This window comes from Oncorhynchus mykiss, chromosome 6, assembly GCF_013265735.2.
Source record: "Oncorhynchus mykiss isolate Arlee chromosome 6, USDA_OmykA_1.1, whole genome shotgun sequence".
Lineage (NCBI taxonomy): Eukaryota > Metazoa > Chordata > Actinopteri > Salmoniformes > Salmonidae > Oncorhynchus > Oncorhynchus mykiss.
This window is the reverse complement of record NC_048570.1, coordinates 20,904,943-20,926,264: the sequence shown is the minus strand read 5'-3', so window position 1 is coordinate 20,926,264 and position 21,322 is coordinate 20,904,943. Positions and strand designations below refer to the sequence as shown.

Sequence of the window (21,322 nt, the reverse complement as noted above, 5' to 3'; positions counted from 1 at the left end):
AAGTTACATTCTGATAAACCTTATCTTTTTTTGTTGGACAATATGGTATGTTTCAGTATTCCCATCACTACTTTAACCTTTGAAAAGTGAATATGCATTACCCACAGGGTACAGGAATGTGCAATTACCTAATTGGTGGCAGGTGAGTATGAAGGCGGCATTAGGAACATTTCCAAGTACTTAGAGGAAGATATAAAGGTCCACATCCAGGAGACCTCCCACTTATCTATTTGATTCTACCTGCTTGGTCTCACAACAGGGTCTGTATTTCTCTATTTGTTCATCATGTTTTTAGTGGTGACCGTCTTCAGCGTGATGCTATGGACTCAGTGTATCAATGCTGATATTCATCCACAACAGGACTTTGATCTACAAAGGGTGAGAACAATGGTATATTTGTCAATGTGCTGTGGTAGTCTGTTTTTTTCTGATAAAAGCACTGTGGTTCTTTGATCTTTTTTTTACAGGTTTTACTCTTTGTTAAATACCTGCTTTTGACCATTTTATTTATCCTCTGAAATCTGATTAACTAAATGTAATGTATCTATGGTAAATGTCTGTGTCTAACCATAGTATATGGAAATTCTTGTTTGAATCAGAAAAGTTACTGAATTGAAAAACAAACAGTAGTGAGGTCAAAGAACAGTGGAATTTCAACTTTGTTGTTGTTTGTTTAGACCATTACATAAGATTGGTCTTTTTGTGTGTTTTGAATCCTGTTTTGTGAGCATGTATTGTAACGTGTACCCTGAAATATTATTTTAAAGCAATTATTAATATGTGTTCTTCATTTTAAACAATGCTGTTCTCATGTCACTATATATTTAAAAACACACAATTGTGTTATTGAATTGTGTTATTACTATACTTGATGGATTTTGATGGAAGGATTTTATTTCCCTATTTAATGTTGTAGGGAATAATGTATTGTCTTTATTAAAATTCTTAGTGATTTGCTCAGTTTTCAGGACAGTGGTATCGTGTTGGCCTGGCATATGACTCGCCAGAATTTGTGCCATGGAGAAGTTATGTGCAGGTCTCCAATGGGAATGTAACCTCTGATATGGATGGCAATGCCAACCTAACCATATGGGGGACAGGGTATTTACCCTATTTTGTCTTTTAAATGAGATCTACACTCCAACAAATAAAAACATTGTAGTTATTAGGAACATTACACATATTAGTCAATAAGTTAACACTGGGATAAACTTTATACTGACTTTATGACTTTCAGTAATAGGCCATTGTAAATGCTTATCAATGCTTATAGATGCTTATGTTTTATAAATGCTTAAATACTCAAGTAGTAAAAGTAAACACTATAATATGTGTATTCATACTTATTAATACATGTTATAAATACTTGCAGCACACAAACCCATAACCCAACTCAATTTCCTGTTGTCAGGTTAAAAGGTTGCATGTGTCGTGTGTACTACTACCAGAAGACTGACCTCCCAGGCCAGTTCAACTACTTTAGTGACCGTAAGTTGTGCTTCCTGTCTCGAGCTGGTTAGAGGAGATGGTATGAGGGAGGAGACACAGTACAGTATGGGGTAAATGTAGAAATAGACACGCCGATGTTGACACAGCAGTGGGAGGGGGAGTACAGACATCCGTTTCTTATGTATGCTAGATTCTAACCCTAACCCTTCCCATAATCCATTTGTGTTTCAATGTATGATGAAGTTTGCTGATCCACTATTATCTGTGCTATTTTTGTTGCTGTGCGGTTTCATTTGTTTCTTTATGGTATCATGTCCTGAGCCTGTAAAGATAAACCATTTCAAACCATAAAGTATTCTAACTAACAAATTACCTAATTGACAGGCCATCAGATATTGAAGGACATCACCGTGGTAGAGAGCAATTACACTGAATATGGTCTGGTGGTGAAATACAAGAAGATTGTGAAAGAATTCTCCCAGGTGTCTCTTTATGGTAAAGATTTTACATACAGAATTGCCTTTTTCATGTGGATCCCCTTACTCCTACAGTTATTCTAGTCATGATCAAAAAAGTATGTTTTAATCAATATTTCCCACTCTGTTTTTCTTAAGGTCGCTCTCCAACGCTGAGAAAAGAATTGGTGGAGAGATTTAGAAACTATTCTCTGTCTCTGGGCTTCTCTGCAGACTCCATTCTGACCCCATCGTTCGTAGGTAAATATGACTGATCAAACACAGCACAAACTGTGTTTGTAGTGTAGGACTTGGACTGGTGCCATTGAACTGTATATAATCATTGTCCCAGTTTAAAAAAATTACTAAATGTGTTATGTTATGCTTTAAAATTTCACCTTTTGTTATTTTCATTTTTTCATTTTACTACTTATACAGATCCCTGCTCTGATTGCGGGCATTAAGTGAGTAGAAATTACATTAAATGAGAATAACATTTCTATAGCAATGGGGTTTTCTGAGCGTTTCTGTGTGCTGCTTTTTATATAATACAATCTGCTCACTTTTTAAGGACCTAACAGCAAACATTGGTTAAAGAACTCCACACCATCATACTGGACCAAGATAGGAGCGCATCACCCTTACATATCCTGGGTCTTCTGTTTCGCTCTCTACTTTACATACATGTATTGTACAATAACACTATTGAATATACAGAGAACTGTTGCCATACTCTATAAAAAGTCTGAGTCATATTACTCATATACGTCACTGCCTCACGTGTTGTACATGAAGAATCTGTTGTATTTAATATGGGATAGTGGGTTGAAATGTCTTGAAGGTTGACATTGGAAGCTATCAATATAACCCTATTACCTGAGGGGAAAATAGAGGCCTGCTTAACATTATTGCTGAACCACTCAACATCGCTTTACATCATTAAACCTTTCTATTTAAATCTCAGGTTTTCTGTAAGCAATTTATACTGTATACACAGGTCCAGAAATCAACAATAAACAAGATTTTGAATAGAATAACTTTATTTTTCCCTTGAGGGAACTTCTTGCCTGGTGAAAACAAAAAAATGAACTTTTTTTTTGTCTAATTTGTCTAATTGTACTTGAGCAGATCTGCCCCACATTTTACCAAACCATTTCAGCTCCCTCTAGTGGGTCTTAATAAAGCCATTTAAGAATTGTGTCAGTGTTCATTCAATTTCAGTATAGCCCATGATTTTAGTTTTTTAAGAAATGTCTTCCCATAATAGATCCATAGACACTGTGTGAAAAAGAGTGGACCTGTAGAAGGGAAACAACTTGGTTCTAGGGCTTGAACCAATAAATCCATAGTTATACCAAGTGCACTAATGGGCTAATACACTTATAATAACTATTTCACTTTTTAGGTGGTATGCTGAAAATGCAAACACAAAACGGCTTCCAACAAGGCCAGAGTGACTGTGATGACACTCCATGTTGCACTTTCCACCAAATTATGGGGAACAGCTGGGAATGGGATAAGGGTTTGAACAGTTCATTGGGGTTATAGAGCATGACTGAGTTTACACTATAAAGGTCTAGACTCCAGACACCTTGGTTGATGCTAGATATCAGAGGCCAGTAACTGTACACTGTGAAACTCAATTAGGCCATTTAGCTATCCCTTTCTAACCTGAACTAAACAATTACAACGTTAGTCAGTGGATAACACATATAACACAGTAATATAGGGCACAGAACGCTAATGAAAACAAAACTGTTTTATAAAATATTTGTCAATTTACAAAAATTGTGGTTCCTTCCTATGGGTATCAGTTCCATTGAATGGACATTTTGGACTAAATGTGTTCCAACATTTGGCCAGCCTAAGAATTTTTTTTAATTGAAATTGACATAGATATAGAAATTGAACGGCAAGGGTTTATCATCGAAACAAAGTAGAACTTACGAGATAGTCTTCAAAAGCAGGGCAAATAACTGACATAGATGGCCTTCACTCACAGCTCGTCAATTTCGTCCTCTCTGGCTAGTTTAGTTTAAAGCTACAATTGGCTGGTGTTACTGTTATGCAGATCTCCATAAGGGTGGTAGCTAGAACTGACATAATACTGCTAGCTGACTTGCTGGGATAGCTATTAACGTTACCTTATGCCGTATTCTTATTTTTCTGGTATTAACTAAATTGTAGTTTAGAAACTGTTTTCGACATAACGTTGTCTTTATAACGGGGTTGATAGCGCTGTGGGAGCTTGACAAGTTGTGCCTGCTTTTGAAAACTTAGCCTGTTAGCTAGTTTAGCTAGCCGGGGGTTGGCACTGGGGATCAGACTCGGAGAGCTGACCAGCTGGCTTGCTAGCCACTTTCTACCAGTCCGCTAGCTAATGTTATTGGCCAAGCTAACGGTACTGTAACAATGCAAGTTAACTAGATAGCTATATTCGCTAGCTAACTGTTAAGGCTAGATAAATCGTTTCGGGTAAACTGTGGTGTAGCTACATGGATTCGATAGCTAGTTAGCCTGACGACAAGAACATAACATCTTAGCTTAACGTTAGTCCTCGCTACTGTACTTTTTTTGTTTCGTGAAGGGGAAGAATGGAGAGAGACACTATTTTGAGATACATTGATAAATGAATTTTCATCTGGCAAAGATTGATTTACAAGAATTGGATCGGACCTGGCGTTGACAAGCAAGCTGTAAACTCGCCCTGCTAGCTAGCTAAGTGGGCTAACGGTAGCTGACTGGCGTCAACAACCGAGTAAGTTCTATAACGCGTTACGCTAACGCAACACTTTTAACGCTAGTAGGTATACAAATGTCACGCACTGTACAGTAACTTTACATGGTATTGATTTGTATTTTCTGAAGTTGTAGGTGCAGCCCGTAAGATTGAGTTGACCCGAGCTAGAAAGCTACATTAAGCTAGCTGACTAACGTTGTTACGGTAAAGTCGAAGCGAATATTGTCACCATATTCAAGTTGAATTGCAAGACGACATTTGTTCCACTAGCTATACATCATACATCATTTGTCATTACAATAGCATATACTTGCTAGTAGCTAGCAAACTGGGCCTTGATAACTAGCTGACGTCAACAGGTTACTTAGCTACTAGCTAACACTAGTTAACTAATTGTTTCGCTAACATTAGCCAACTAAATAAGCTTGAAAGCAAGTTGTCAGGCACACATTTCTCATTTGTTTTTATGCATAATGTGTTTTCTGTTTGAATTGTATGGTGGTTAACAGTTTCTACACAAGTTTTCTGTGCTGATGTAGAGGTTATTGCTCCCATTTCTACCGGAAGTGGGGCGTAACTCTTGCGCGATAACTAGCTAGCTACGTATATACCCAGTAAAGTATGGACTGATTTTTTTTTTTTTTTTTTTACATCTAGTAATGAATAGGTGTAACATTAGGTAATTAATATATATCTGGACACCTTGAGTCACTCACACATTATTTGCAGTGTCGGCCTGGGTGATGTCTCTTGGTAACCCTCACTGCCACAGCCTACAATTCACTCAAACATAATTTGCACTTCACTAAAACTGAATGCAATATTCATTCAATTCAGTTTAAAAAAATCGATGTATTGAATGAAGTGCAATATCTTATACACATTGAAAATATTTAATTCAAATACAGTTTCTGTTGGCACTGAAATCACTCAATACACCCTGTCACCATGAAGATCCAAGAGACCATGAGTCAATGACATTACCGATTCTGCATGTACTCATGCAACATAGGCACACAAGGATTTGGGTTTGCCCATGTTTTGAAACTCTAATTGACCGTTATTTCAAACCCCAGAGCTGACGAGGTTGAAATCTGTCGTTCTGCCCCTGAACAGGCAGTTATCCCACTGTTCCTAGGCCGTCATTGAAAATAAGAATTTGTTCTTAACTGACTTGCCTAGTTAAATAAAGGTACAAAAATTAAATAAAAATCCACCTCCCTTTAGCTCACATTACATGCACTCACTTTGCAGTGTGGTGAACATTTGCTCCTTGTGTCTGTGATGAGCTGTAGGCGATAGCCAGTTCAGATTGCTTCCAAGCCAGCACAGATATACTGTGGAAAGTTGTAATATTATGTAAAGGAATGATAAGGCCTGCATCTTCACAACAGTTACTCCAAAGCTGCTAACAAAGGTTTTTCTTTGATAAGTAATAGCCTTATACAAACTCTTGATGGTGTTATACACCAGTCTTCTGTGATTTTGATTCAGCCCCATTATAAGGTCTTGTGCTCCTCTCTGTAATCATATTACAAGCTTTTGCCCAGAGGCAGCTTTTGTCATTTACTTCTTCCGATCAGAAGTTATTCATCTCAGCTCAAAACTTTGCCAAGGGCTTAACTCCTGCTTTGGTCGAAGTGTTTGTGTTAATTGAGTAGGGCAGTCCTATCATGAGCTGCTCATCTCCGGGCCCACAGGCAGTGTCAGGAGGTTGTGTGTGTACAGTGTGTGTGAACTCCGGTGGTACTGGTGGAGGATTTACAGTAGTCAATAGACCAAAACATCCAGTCATCAACAGAAGAAGGCGCTCCTCTGCTCTAAGGCATCTTTGTTTCAAGGTTATATGTTTGTTTGTTATGAAACCCCTCTATTGCCTGCCGGGCAGTTGAAAAGTTGTGTGCTAGCCTGTTGCGCTTCTATGCTCAATTTCTTTGACTGCCACTACTATCTGTCATTGAGATGAATTCGGAGATCTTGATTGCAGACAGTTGTAGCACACGCTGACAATGGGCCCCTCTGTATTGTAGCTCTCTGCAGACATTTGTTTCACGGTTTCCCTGCTACGCTAATCAAAACATGAGATGCTCCGCAGTATGGTGGAACAACACTGGCTGTACTGCTTTCAAAATGCTCTAACTAACCTGTCTTGTATTGTCTGACAAAATAACTCATCACCTTCCCTTTTCTTCTTCTTTCCCCGTCTGCTGTTCAATGCAGGCAGCTGATTGCGGATGGCCGGTGTCTCTGTATTGGACATGGAGACGGCTTCATGCCCTCCGGTCCCTGTGCACCAGAACGGGACTGCTCACCGGGAGCCTCGGGGGTCCAGGCCAACCGCTGCTCCGGTGCTGCGGGTCCACCTCTACCACAGCAGCCTGGCTGGGCTAGACTCAACCCCCCTCAGCTACCCACCGGGGGACTACGTAGTCGAGCAACTGTGTGTCAATGCAGCGAAGGAGTGCAGTGAGTACCAGTCAAATTCTTTCAAAACAGCATGATAACGGTCATGAGTTTGTCCTCACTTAGTGACCTGGCCAAGAAGACCTCTGGACTCTAGTTGTAGACTTGTAACTTTAATAACTTAAAATCATAGTTTTTGGTTAGGTCCTGTGGGTTTGGCATGAGGTGTCCTTTCTGCACCAAAATGCATTGTTGCATTTGCACTGAAAAGGGATAGAGGGAATTGGGTTTGAATGGTATTTTGGTACAGTATTTTATTAGGATCACCATGTAACTAACATGCTCATTGAGTTAATGTACTTTGTACTAGCTCAGACATAGAGGACTAGACACAGAGGTTATGGTCTTGGTTGATTGCAAAAATAAACTATATTATACACTTTGTTCCAGCCTGTCTACCTTTATGTGCTGTTGTCATGGACGCGTAAAATATAATAACTAAGGTTGAGTGAGTTCTGACATAAGCTGCACTCCCAATGGTCAATAAAAATGTGCGACAACAAAAAAATGTCAGCGAGGAGAAACTTAACCCGCATGTTTTTAAATGCCCACAAGATTTATTGAAAAGCAAAACATGAGGGACATTTTAAAGGACAATTCAACCACTTTTCAACCTCATTTTCATTATCTCCAGCACAATAACAGTGGCTGGAAATAAGTGTCTACATACAGTATGTGAAATGCACATTTCTACATTTAAAAAAAAACTTTTAATCCTACCCTGAGATGTCACAGAGAAGCATATTTTTAAGACCTACCTTCTCATCTTTTTAATCACATATCATACAGACATGCTGTTTTAACATATGTAGACACTGGTTTGGTGCAGGAGATAATGAATATGCGGTTGAAACATTTCACAATTGCCCTTTAAGCAAACGGCAACAGGTACGTTTGTTGGAATATGTCCCAAGTTCCAACGGCTCAAATACAGGTCTTGTGTTTAATGACCTTTTGGTGACCCTGTAGGTAGAACATTTTATTATGGTAACATTCAAATCCTTTTCAAGCTTTTTAGTAAGACTCAAGGCACAGTGCATTATCTGGTCTCCTAAATGTTGATGAAAGATGCAATGTTCTTGTGAAATGAATCATGTTTCCATCCACAGTTTTTATGCGAGTAAAGTCATACAGCTGTCGTGACTTTTTTTTATATACTGTGATGTAAACCGGGCGTTTCGGCACAATTTCTATAAATGCTGAAAGATCATTTGTTCGTTCGACATGGTCGGATCTTTTTGTGTCGGTACATTTTTTTGTTGAGAAATGGTGGTGGAAACCATCGTATAATAACTATCAACTCATCACGTGACTCAAAGTTTACTTTGATATGTTATGAGGTTTAGAGGTCGACCGATTAATCGGCATAGCCGATTAACAATCGGCAATCAGCATTTTTGGTCGCCGATTACATTGCACTCCACGAGGAGACTGCATGGCAGGCTGACCACCTGTTACGTGAGTGCAGCAAGTAGCCAAGGTAAGTAGCTAGCATTAAACTAACTTTATATTATAAAAAAAACAATCAATCTTAACATAATCACTAGTTAACTACACATGGTTGATGATATTACTAGTTTAACTAGCTTGTCCTGTGTTGCAAATAATCAATGCGGTGCCTTATCATCGAACGGGTGATAATTTAACAAGCGCATTCTCGAAAAAAAGCACTGTCGTTGCACCAATGTACCTAACCATAAACATCAATGCCTTTCCTAAAATCAATACACAAGTATATATATTTGTTAAACCTGCATATTTAGTTAAAAGAAATTCATGTTAACAGGCAATATTAACTAGGGAAATTGTGTCACTTCTCTTGCGTTCTGTGCAAGCAGATTCTGGGAATATGCAGCAGTTTGGGCCGCCTGGCTCGTTACAAACGGTGTGAAGACCATTTCTTTCCAACAAAGACCGTAATTAATTTGCCAGAATTTTACATAATTATGACATAACATTGAAGGTTGTGCAATGTAACAGCAATATTTAGACTTATGGATGCCACCCGTTCGATAAAATACGGAACGATTCTGTATTTCACTAAAAGAATAAACGTTTTGTTTTCAAAATGACCATATTAATGACCAAGGCTCGTATTTCTGTGTGTTTATTATAATTAAGTCTAGGATTTGACATTTGATAGAGCAGTCTGACTGAGCGGTGGTAGGCAGCAGCAGGCTCGTGAGCATTCATTCAAAAAACACTTTCTTGCATTTGCCAGCAGCTCTTCACAATGCTTGAAGCACAGCGCTGTTTATGACTTCAAGCCTATCAACTCCCGAGATTAGGCTGGCAATACTATAGTGCCAATAAGAACATCCAATAGTCAAAGGTATATGAAATACAAATGATATAGAGATAAATTGTCCTGTAATTCCTATAACTGCAACTAAAACTTCTTACCTGGGAATATTGAAGACTAAAAGGAACCACCAGCTTTCATATGTTCTGAGCAAGGAACCTAAACGTTAGCTTTTTTTACATGGCACATATTGCACTTTTACTTTCTTCTCCAACACTATGTTTTTGCATTATTTAAATCAAATTGAACATGTTTCATTATTTATTTGAGACTAAGTAGATTTTTAAAATAGATTTTTAAAATACTACGTCTCGAAATTGGAAACCATGCAGTTTATTAGGCACACATGCCAAGACCAGATTTGGCACATTTGCTATTTAACATAACTGTTTTTGTGGCTAAACTATCAGTAGAGTTGAAAATGTAATGGAAACACTTAACTTTAGATTTTTAGCAAAAAAAAAAACATTTTGTGTGCGCTACGTCATCACCAATGTTCCCTCTAAACTGCGCGCGTGCCCCGAGACTGCCCTTGCAGAAATATCAGCTCACAGAGAGAAGAAGCACTGAGATTGAATTTCTCTCAACTTTCTAGAGCAGTGGTCACCAACCGGTTGATTACGATCGCCTTGTTGATCCAATGCATTCCTAGTCAATCGCCAAACATTTCTGTAAAAAACGATAAAGACTTGTTTCTATTTTTTTGTATTAGTCTCGGGAAGTTGGCGGTATGTGCACCTGATTGAGCTGTGCTGCGTGCCGGTCAGGCAAACTGTTGCAATTTTAACCATTTCATGTATCTGAAGGTACAATCTCTTTCTTCCCGGCGGGCCCAAAGAGCAAATCAAGTGCACTATAGGTTTACCATTGGCCAATTGGATAGCTCAGATTACCGTGTCTACAGTAATGTTACAGGCTACAGCAAAATTGATACTGTGAGATTTCAAAACGTTTAAAACCATGACTAGAGAGAGACAGTCAACGAATACAGAAAAGTGTTGGCAATCAGAGGTCAGACGTTTCTTGTAGTGGGCCACCAGCTCTGCACACATCTCAGGAGGGATTTTGTCCCACTCCTCTTTGCAGATCTTCTCCAAACCGTCAAGGTTTCGAGGCTGACGTTTGGCAACTCGAACTTTCAGCTCTCTCCACAGATTTTCTATGGGATTAAGGTCTGGAGACTGGCTAGGCCACTCCAGGACATTAATGTGCTTCTTCTTGAGCCACTCCTTTGTTGCCTTGTCTGTGTGTTTTGGGTCATTGTCATGCTGGAATACCCATCCCCGACCCATTGTCAATGCCCTGGCTGAGGGAAGGAGGTTCTCACCCAAGATTTGACAGTACATGGCCCTGTCCATCGTCCCTTTGATGTGGTGAAGTTGTCCTGTCCCCTTAGCAGAAAAACACCCCCAAAGCATAATGTTTCCGCCTCCATGTTTGACGGTGGGGATGGTGTTCTTGGGGTCATAGGCAGCATTCCTCCTCCTCCAAACACGACGAGTTGAGTTGATGCCAAGAGCTCCATTTTGGTCTCATCTGACCACAACACTTTCACCCAATTGTCCTCTGAATCATTCACATGTTCATTGGCAAACTTCAGACGGGCATGTATATGTGCTTTCTTGAGCAGGGGGACCTTGCGGGCACTGCAGGACGTCAGTCCTTCACGGTGTAGTGTGTTACCAATTGTTTTCTTGGTGACTATGGTCCCAGCTGCCTTGAGATCATTGACAATATCCTCCCGTGTAGTTCTGGGTTGATTCCTCATCGTTCTCACGGTCATTGCAAATCCACGAGGTGAGATCTTGCATGGAGCCCCAGGCCGAGGGAGATTGACAGTTCTTTTGTGTTTCTTCCATTTGAGAATAATCATACCAGCTGTTGTCACGTTCTCACCAAGCTGCTTGCCGATGGTCTTGTAGCCCATTCCAGCCTTGTGTATGTCTACAATCTTGTCCCTGACATCCTTGGAGAGCTCTTTGGTCTTGGCCAATTTTTCAGTTTTTGATTTGTTAAAAAAGTTTGAAATATCCAATAAATGTCGTTCCACTTCATGATTGTGTCCCACTTGTTGTTGATTCTTCACAAAAAAATACAGTTTTATATCTTTATGTTTGAAGCCTGAAATGTGGCAAAAGGTCGCAAAGTTCAAGGGGGCCGAATACTTTCGCAAGGCACTGTACTTGGAACTGGATTGTGTTTACAGCATGAGAGGTCGTGAGTAGATGCGCTTGTTTTGAGAGCAAAGCGAGAGCTGCATTAAGCCACGTGCAAATTTAGTTCATATCCTTTACTAGTTAGTGAGAGCTATTAGCCCAGTTATAGATCATTTGTAGTCAGCAAAAAGGGAGTGATCGCTTCCTACAAGTTAAAAGTTACAAGTTAAAATGTTATGGGGTGCATTTTCCATAGTTTTTTATGGAAGGCAACTCTGGTAGGCCTACATGATGATCAAATAGCCACTATTAAAATGGTAACTTAAAGCGGGTACAGAGTCAATGTTCGCAGTAAACGCTGGAAGTTGCACAGAATTTTCACAATGTAAGATTTTACTTAGAGCAGACCTGAAATTTGCTCAGTGATGGAAAAATATTTGAGGGAGCATTGGTCTTCACACGCTGATTTTTATCCGCAACAAGTATGTTTGTTGGAAACACCACTGGTGGGAAAATGTGCGTATTTTCTTAATGAGGATTTTAGAATATTCACATGAAATTCTGTCGCCAATTGGATGGAACCTAGTTATTGAAACTAAAAATGTGTACCGTGAAAGTGCTTCATAAGCACAATGCATGCTATCTCATGATGAATCTCCTGTCTCCACTCTTCTTTAGGTGTGTCGCCTCTGTACTGCAGCCTGTTTGGGCTCTTCAGAGAGAGAGACGGCATGTGGTTCCCCCCGAACCATGTCTTCCAGCTAGATGAATATGCCAATGAAGACATGGTCTTCAGAATAAGGTATGTGTAGTGTTTTCTGTGCTCATGGTTTCTGCATTTTTGTTCGCTAGATCTCACGCTCTCTAATTATACATTATTAATTTCTCTCTCTGTCTGTCTCTCTCGCTCTCTGTCTCTCAGGTACTATTTCCCTGGCTGGTACAGCAGTGGAGCTACGAGGGCATATCGGTATGGAGTCACCAAGGGCTCTGAGAGTCCTGTCCTCGATGACTTTGTCATGGCATACCTCTTTGCCCAGGTAAGAGTCTGTCTGTAACATATGGAACCAGGCAATCTAGCAAATTGTCTCACTCTTCACTGTGATGATGTTTCTTAAGATTTGATCACCGAAGCACACGTTTGTCCATTGGTGCACATGTGGCCTTATTCCTTCAATAATGCTGTGGAAAAACAATGGTGGTTGATTGGCTGACATTTACTTTAGCCAAGCGGTATCTGCGATAAGAACATTGACTAGCTATATCCTTGAGGAAGTATCAGTATTGCTGTCAGACTGTTGTACTGTCTGTATGTATCGTGCTTTCGGAAAGTTTTCAGACCACTTCACTTTTTCTGCACCTACCCGCCCGTCTAGCATCGCTACTCTGGACGGTTCTGACTTAGAATATGTGGACAACTACAAATACCTAGGTGTCTGGTTAGACTGTAAACTCTCCTTCCAGACTAACATTAAGCATCACCGATCCACTGCGACCTGTATGCTCTCGTTGGCTGGCCCTCGGTTCATATTCGTTGCCAAACCCACTGGCTCCAGGTCATCTATAAGTCTTTGCTAGGTAAATCCCCGCTTTTTATCTCAGCTCACTGGTCACCATAGCAGCACCCACCCGTAGCACGCGCTCCAGCAGGTATATTTCACTGGTCACCCCCAAAGCCAACTCCTCCTTTGGCCACCTTTCCTTCCAGTTCTCTGCTGTCAATGGCTGGAACGAATTGCAAAAATCACTGAAGCTGGAGACTCATATCTCCCTCACTAACTTTAAGCATCAGCTGTCAGAGCAGCTTACCGATCATTGCACCTGTACATAGCCCACCTGTAAATAGCCCACCCAACTACCCCATCCCCATATTGTTGTTTATTTTTTGCTCCTTTGCACTCCAGTATCTCTACTTGCACATTCGTCTTCTGCTCATCTATCACTCCGGTGTTTAATTGCTGAGTTGTAATTGTTTCGCCACTATGGTCTATTTATTGCTTTACCTCTCTAGTCTTACTTCATTTTCACACACTGTATATACAGTGTCTTGCGAAAGTATTCGGCCCCCTTGAACTTTGCGACCTTTTGCCACATTTCAGGCTTTAAACATAAAGATATAAAACTGTATTATTTTGTGAAGAATCAACAACAACACAATCATGAAGTGGAACGACATTTATTGGATATTTCAAACTTTTTAAACAAATCAAAAACTGAAAGAGCTTGAGAGGATCTGCTGAGAGGAATGGGAGTAACTCCCCAAATACAGGTGTGCCAAGCTTGTAGTGTTACACCCAAGATGACTCGAGGCTGTAATTGCTACCAAAGGTGCTAAAACAAAATTCTGAGTGAAATGTCTGAATACATATGTAAATGTAATATTTCTGGGTTTTTTTGCGAAAAAACATTTGCAACCTGAGATTTCTTTGTCATTATAGGGTATTGTGTGAAGATTGAGGGGGGAAAAACAGTTTCATCCATTTTAGAATAGGGCTGTACCCGTAACAAAATGTGGAAAAAGTCAAGGGGTCTGAATACTTTCCAAATGCGCTGTATATATCGAGACATCAGCCGTGGAATGCGAGCGTGTTCCAACTGCGTTTGATAAGGGCCCCCTATTAGGGAAGTTGCATGATAAAATGAAGAATTTCTACACCCGCCTGACATTGCTGATGGGCGATGCCTGTTTGGCCATCAATATTTTTGTTTGGGATGTTTACTGTTGAGTGACGTCTACAGTGTATGGTTTAGTGCTGATTGGAACATGTCTTTATCACGGAAGTAGAGAGGGAGACTATTTTAATCGCTGAGGACACAGATTTACTGTAATCTATAGATTTGTGTCTTTTCTTATAAGAGACCATTTCAAAATGATCACACATACACAAAGCTATTTTTAATTTATTTACCACCTCTTCATGTAGCCTGATCTGTTTGTTCTTTTCTTTAGGCCTTTGATATCATTTGTCCAGTCAGTGAATCCATTTAGAGGTGCCCATACTGTCCACCCATTCTGTAAAACATGAATTATCTATTAAGCCACAATTTAATAGAAAGTTTATTTTTTAGAGGATATAACATTGAGATAAACCAACTAACACCTTAAATTTGCCAAGCTAATTTTAGGTCTGGGGTCAAATTAGATTGGAGATTCTCCAATGCAACTTCCAATGTGCCTCAATGGAAAAGAGGAGAGGTGAACCCAGGTATCTTGAGACTGTGATATGACTGGGGCTGAACTCTCAGGATTATATGGATTTATACCCTGGAAATCTGCTTCAGTGACACGGTGCTCTGGGGCCTCATTTATAACCGTTGGGTAAATTTAACACTAAATATCTGCATGCTGCTTTTCTGGAAAGACTGCACACGCACAGAAATATTGAGATTCATACGTTTGGCGCACACCATACATATGCATGTTTGCCGCTATAAATTAGACCTGTCATAAAACTACGCACATGAAGGAGCATTATAACGCCGCCTGAAAAACGCACATCATTCAACTTTTATGGTGACAATAACTCCCTTATTTGCTGTATACTTTGGAAGTATTGGAATTAGGGCAAGACGGTAAAGGAAGTAGCCTAGTAAGAGATGTCGTTTAGAGGTGTTGGCAGAATGTTTTTTTCTGCAGTGACATTTGCTGAAAGGCAAAAACAATTGCAAATTCTTGTGGACCTGTAAACAGATAGTTTGATTTCAATAATGTTTTGCATTCACTTTTTCCCGAACCTTAATATGCTGAACTGCTAGCCAATTCTGAAACATTGTAAACTACAGTAGGCTTACTTACAGTGGCAGCCTACACACTTCAATGCAAAATATCACCTGTATATCAACTGTTAATTGATACTGGATGTTCTAAGCCATGCTCCCTGTCAGATGCATAGAGCAAAAACTTGAAATTATAATGGCCTATCTAATAGGCTCAATTAAATGAGGTGTGCATGGTCATTTGTTGAATGGCTACTTCGGGAATATTAACTCATCGTGGACAGAAATGTTACGGTGCGTGAATGAGGACCCAAAAGCGAATCAACTTAAACAGAGCTTCTTTAATTACCAAACATAGGTAGGCTCAGATGGACCGGCAGATTCCGACAGGACAGGACAAGGTTACAGCAAACATGACGGCAGTCTGGTTCAGGCATGAATGACACAAACAAACAAGAATCCGACAAGGACAGGAGCAGAAACAGAGAGAGATATAGGGACCTAATCAGAGGGAAAAAGGGAACAGGTGGGGAACGGGGTGAATGGGTAGTTAGAGGAGACAAGGGACAGCTGGGGGAAAGCGGGGGAGAAAAGGTAACCTAACACGACCAGCAGAGGGAGACAGGGTGAAGGGAAAGGACAGAGACAAGACAACATGACAGTACATGACAGTACCCCCCCACTCACCGAGCGCCTCCTGGCGCACTCGAGGAGGAAACCTGGCGGCAACGGAGGAAATCATCAATCAGCGCACGGTCCAGCACGTCCCGAGAGGGAACCCAACTCCTCTCCTCAGGACCGTACCCCTCCCAGTCAACTAGGTACTGATGACCACGGCCCCGAGGACGCATGTCCAAGATTTTACGGACCCTGTAGATAGGTGCGCCCTCGACAAGGATGGGGGGGGGGGGGGGGAAGACGAGCGGGGGCGCGAAGAACGGGCTTAACACAGGAGACATGGAAGACCGGGTGGACGCGACGAAGATATCGCGGAAGAAGAAGTCGCACTGCGACAGGATTAATGACCTGAGAGATACGGAATGGACCAATGAACCGCGGGGTCAACTTGCGAGAAGCCGTCTTAAGGGGAAGGTTCTGAGTGGAGAGCCAAACTCTCTGACCGCGACAATATCTAGGGCTCTTCGTTCTACGCTTATTAGCAGCTCTCACAGTCTGCGCCCTATAACGGCAAAGTGCAGACCTGACCCTCTTCCAGGTGCGCTCGCAACGTTGGACAAAAGCCTGAGCGGAGGGGACGCTGGACTCGGCGAACTGAGACGAGAACAGCGGAGGCTGGTACCCGAGGCTACTCTGAAAAGGAGATAGCCCGGTCGCAGACGAAGGAAGCGAGTTGTGGGCGTATTCTGCCCAGGGGAGCTGTTCTGACCAAGACGCAGGGTTGCGAAAAGAAAGACTGCGTAAGATGCGACCAATAGTCTGATTGGCCCGTTCTGCTTGACCGTTAGACTGGGGGTGAAAGCCGGAAGAGAGACTGACGGAAGCCCCAATCAAACGGCAAAACTCCCTCCAAAATTGAGACGTGAATTGCGGACCTCTGTCCGAAACGACGTCTGACGGAAGGCCATGAATTCTGAAAACATTCTCGATGATGATTTGTGCCGTCTCTTTAGCAGAAGGAAGCTTAGCAAGGGGAATGAAATGAGCCGCCTTAGAGAACCTATCGACAACCGTAAGAATAACAGTCTTCCCCGCTGACGAAGGCAGTCCGGTGACAAAATCTAAGGCGATGTGAGACCACGGTCGAGAGGGAATAGGAAGCGGCCTGAGACGGCCGGCAGGAGGAGAGTTACCGGACTTAGTCTGCGCGCAGACCGAACAAGCAGCCACGAAACGACGCGTGTCATGCTCCCGGGTGGGCCACCAGAAACGCTGGCGAATGGAAGCAAGCGTACCCCGAACGCCAGGGTGGCCGGCTAACTTGGCAGAGTGAGCCCACTGAAGAACGGCCAGACGAGTAGGAACGGGAACGAAAAGAAGGTTCCTAGGACAAGCGCGCGGCGACGGAGTTTGAGTGAGTGCTTGCTTTACCTGCCTCTCAATTCTCCAGACAGTCAACCCGACAACACGCCCCTCAGGGAGAATCCCCTCGGGGTCAGTGGAGGCTACTGAAGAACTGAAGAGACGAGACAAAGCATCAGGCTTGGTGTTCTTAGAGCCCGGACGATAAGAAATCACGAACTCGAAACGAGCGAAAAACAGCGCCCAACGCGCCTGACGCGCATTAAGTCGTTTGGCAGAACGGATGTACTCAAGGTTCCTATGGTCAGTCCAAACGACAAAAGGAACGGTCGCCCCCTCCAACCACTGTCGCCATTCGCCTAGGGCTAACCGGATGGCGAGCAGTTCGCGGTTACCCACATCATAGTTACGTTCCGACGGCGACAGGCGATGAGAAAAATACGCGCATGGGTGGACCTTGTCGTCAGAGAGGGAGCGCTGAGAAAGGATGGCTCCCACTCCCACCTCTGACGCGTCAACCTCGACAACGAACTGTCTAGAGACGTCAGGTGTAACAAGGATAGGAGCGGATGTAAAACGATTCTTGAGGAGATCAAAAGCTCCCTGGGCGGAAACGGACCACTTAAAGCACGTCTTGACAGAAGTAAGGGCTGTGAGAGGAGCTGCCACCTGACCGAAATTACGGATGAAACGACGATAGAAGTTCGCGAAGCCGAGAAAGCGCTGCAGCTCGACGCGTGACTTAGGGACGGGCCAATCAATGACAGCTTGGACCTTAGCGGGATCCATCTTAATGCCTTCAGCGGAAATAACAGAACCGAGAAATGTGACGGAGGAGGCATGAAAAGTGCACTTCTCAGCCTTCACAAAAAGACAATTCTCTAAAAGGCGCTGGAGGACACGTCGAACGTGCTGAACATGAATCTGGAGTGACGGTGAAAAAATCAGGATATCGTCAAGGTAAACGAAAACAAAGATGTTCAGCATGTCTCTCAGGACATCATTGACTAATGCCTGAAAGACAGCTGGAGCGTTAGCGAGGCCGAAAGGAAGAACCCGGTATTCAAAGTGCCCTAACGGAGTGTTAAACGCCGTCTTCCACTCGTCCCCCTCCCTGATGCGCACGAGATGGTAAGCGTTACGAAGGTCCAACTTAGTGAAAAACCTGGCTCCCTGCAGGATCTCGAAGGCTGAAGACATAAGAGGAAGCGGATAACGATTCTTCACTGTTATGTCATTCAGCCCTCGATAATCTATGCAGGGGCGCAGAGACCCGTCCTTCTTCTTGACAAAAAAAAACCCCGCTCCGGCGGGAGAGGAGGAGGGGACTATGGTACCGGCGTCAAGAGCTACAGACAAATAATCTTCGAGAGCCTTACGTTCGGGAGCCGACAGAGAGTATAGTCTACCCCGGGGGGGGGGTGGTTCCCGGAAGGAGATCAATACTACAATCATACGACCGGTGTGGAGGAAGAGAGGTGGCCCTGGACCGACTGAACACCGTGCGCAGATCGTGATATTCCTCCGGCACCCCTGTCAAATCACCAGGCTCCTCCTGTGAAGAAGAGACAGAGGAAACAGGAGGGATAGCAGACATTAAACATTTCACATGACAAGAGACGTTCCAGGAGAGGATAGAATTACTAGACCAATTAATGGAAGGATTATGACAAACTAGCCAGGGATGGCCCAAAACAACAGGTGTAAAAGGTGAACGAAAAATTAAAAAAGAAATGGTTTCACTATGATTACCAGAAACAGTGAGGGTTAAAGGTAGCGTCTCACGCTGAATCCTGGGGAGAGGACTACCATCCAGGGCGAACAAGGCCGTGGGCTCCTTTAACTGTCTGAGAGGAATGTCATGTTCCCGAGCCCAGGTCTCGTCCATAAAACAGCCCTCCGCCCCAGAGTCTATTAAGGCACTGCAGGAAGCTGACGAACCGGTCCAGCGTAGATGGACCGACAAGGTAGTGCAGGATCTTGAAGGAGAGACAGGAGTAGTAGCGCTCACCAGTAGCCCTCCGCTTACTGACGAGCTCTGGCCTTTTACTGGACATGAAGTGACAAAATGACCAGCGGAACCGCAATAGAGACAGAGGCGGTTGGTGATTCTCCGTTCCCTCTCCTTAGTCGAGATGCGGATACCTCCCAGCTGCATGGGCTCAGCACCCGAGCCGGCAGAGGAAGATGGTAGTGATGCGGAGAGGGAGGCGACGGAGAGCGCGAGCTCCTTTCCACGAGCTCGGTGACGAAGATCAACCCGTCGCTCAATGCGAATAGCGAGTTCAATCAAGGAATCCACGCTGGAAGGAACCTCCCGGGAGAGAATCTCATCCTTTACCTCTGCGCGGAAACCCTCCAGAAGACGAGCGAGCAAGGCCGGCTCGTTCCAGCCACTGGAGACAGCAAGAGTGCGAAACTCAATAGAGTAGTCTGTTATGGATCGATTGCCTTGACATAGGGAAGACAGGGCCCTGGAAGCCTCCTCCCCAAAAACAGATCGATCAAAAACCCGTATCATCTCCTCCTTAAAGTCTTGATACTGGTTAGTACACTCAGCCCTTGCCTCCCAGATTGCCGTGCCCCACTCACGAGCCCGTCCAATAAGGAGAGATATGACGTAGGCGACACGAGCAGTGCTCCTGGAGTAAGTGTTGGGCTGGAGAGAAAACACAATATCACACTGGGTGAGGAACGAGCGGCATTCAGTGGGCTCCCCAGAGTAACACGGCGGGTTATTGATTCTGGGCTCCGGAGATTCGAAAGCCCTGGAAGTGGCCGGTGGATCGAGGCGGAGATGGTGAACCTGTTCTGTGAGGTTGGAGACTTGGGTGGCCAGGGTCTCAACGGCATGTCGAGCAGCAGACAATTCCTGCTTGTGTCTGCCTAGCATCGCTCCCTGGATCTCGACGGCTGAGTGGAGAGGATCCGAAGTCGCTGGGTCCATTCTTGGTCGGATTCTTCTGTTACGGTGCGTGAATGAGGACCCAAAAGCGAATCAACTTAAACAGAGCTTCTTTAATTACCAAACATAGGTAGGCTCAGATGGACCGGCAGATTCCGACAGGACAGGACAAGGTTACAGCAAACATGACGGCAGTCTGGTTCAGGCATGAATGACACAAACAAACAAGAATCCGACAAGGACAGGAGCAGAAACAGAGAGAGATATAGGGACCTAATCAGAGGGAAAAAGGGAACAGGTGGGGAACGGGGTGAATGGGTAGTTAGAGGAGACAAGGGACAGCTGGGGGAAAGCGGGGGAGAAAAGGTAACCTAACACGACCAGCAGAGGGAGACAGGGTGAAGGGAAAGGACAGAGACAAGACAACATGACAGTACATGACAAGAAAAGGTGAGGAATTTATTATGCAATGTTTATGAGATACACTACCATTCAAAAGTTTGGGGTCACTTAGAAATGTCCTTGTTTTCCATGAAAACATACATGAAATTAGTTGCAAAATGAATAGGAAATATAGTCAAGATGTTTATAAGGTTGTAAATAATGAATTTTAATTGAAATAATAATTGGGTCCTTCAAACATTGCTTTTGTCAAATAATCAACCATTTGCAGCAATTACAGCCTTGCAGACCTTTGGCATTCTAGTTGTCAATTTGTTGAGGTAATCTGAAGCGATTTCACTCCATGCTTCCTGAAGCACCTCCCACAAGTTGGATTGGCTTGATGGGCACTTCTTACTCACATAAGATCAAGCTGCTCCAGTGACTGTGCTAGCCACTCCATTATAGACAGAATACCAGCTGACTGCTTCTTCCCTAAATCATTCTTGCATAGTTTGGAGCTGTGCTTTGGGTCATTGTCCTATTGTAGGAGGACATTGGCTCCAATTAAGTGCAAAATGGAGTGATAGCCTTCTTCAAGATCCCTTTTACCCGATACAAAATAAACTCAGCATAAAAATAAATGTCCCTTTTTCAGGACCCTGTCTTTCAAAGATAATTCGTAAAAATCCAAATAACTTCACAGATCTTCATTGTAAAGGGTTTAACTTCTTATGGCTGCAGGGGCAGTATTGAGTAGCTTGGATGAAAGGT

The 21,322-nt window shown here is 42.9% G+C and overlaps 2 protein-coding genes across 3 annotated transcripts in view; both read left to right on the top strand.

The window, feature by feature from the left end:
• The first annotated feature begins 206 nt into the window (after nucleotides 1–206).
• lcn15 (lipocalin 15) lies at nucleotides 207–3,102 on the top strand. Its single transcript, XM_021605575.2, has 7 exons — nucleotides 207–378; nucleotides 962–1,101; nucleotides 1,412–1,488; nucleotides 1,834–1,944; nucleotides 2,064–2,165; nucleotides 2,343–2,368; nucleotides 2,476–3,102. The coding sequence occupies exons 1-6, from the start codon at nucleotides 286–288 to the stop codon at nucleotides 2,366–2,368; spliced, it is 549 nt and encodes a 182-aa protein (XP_021461250.1). The 5' UTR covers nucleotides 207–285; the 3' UTR covers nucleotides 2,476–3,102.
• An 834-nt stretch (nucleotides 3,103–3,936) lies between these two features.
• The window catches only part of jak2b (Janus kinase 2b), a 43,865-nt gene continuing 26,479 nt past the window's right edge, over nucleotides 3,937–21,322 (top strand). Inside the window, exons 1-5 of one of the 2 annotated variants that reach the window (XM_021605568.2) lie at nucleotides 3,937–4,662; nucleotides 4,773–4,848; nucleotides 6,865–7,110; nucleotides 12,244–12,367; nucleotides 12,488–12,605. In XM_021605568.2, the coding sequence (XP_021461243.1) occupies nucleotides 6,879–7,110; nucleotides 12,244–12,367; nucleotides 12,488–12,605 (474 nt within the window). In that variant the 5' untranslated portion in view covers nucleotides 3,937–4,662; nucleotides 4,773–4,848; nucleotides 6,865–6,878. The remainder of the gene's footprint in view (nucleotides 4,663–4,772; nucleotides 4,849–6,864; nucleotides 7,111–12,243; nucleotides 12,368–12,487; nucleotides 12,606–21,322) is intronic. The other variant, XM_021605570.2, reaches the window with a different exon arrangement.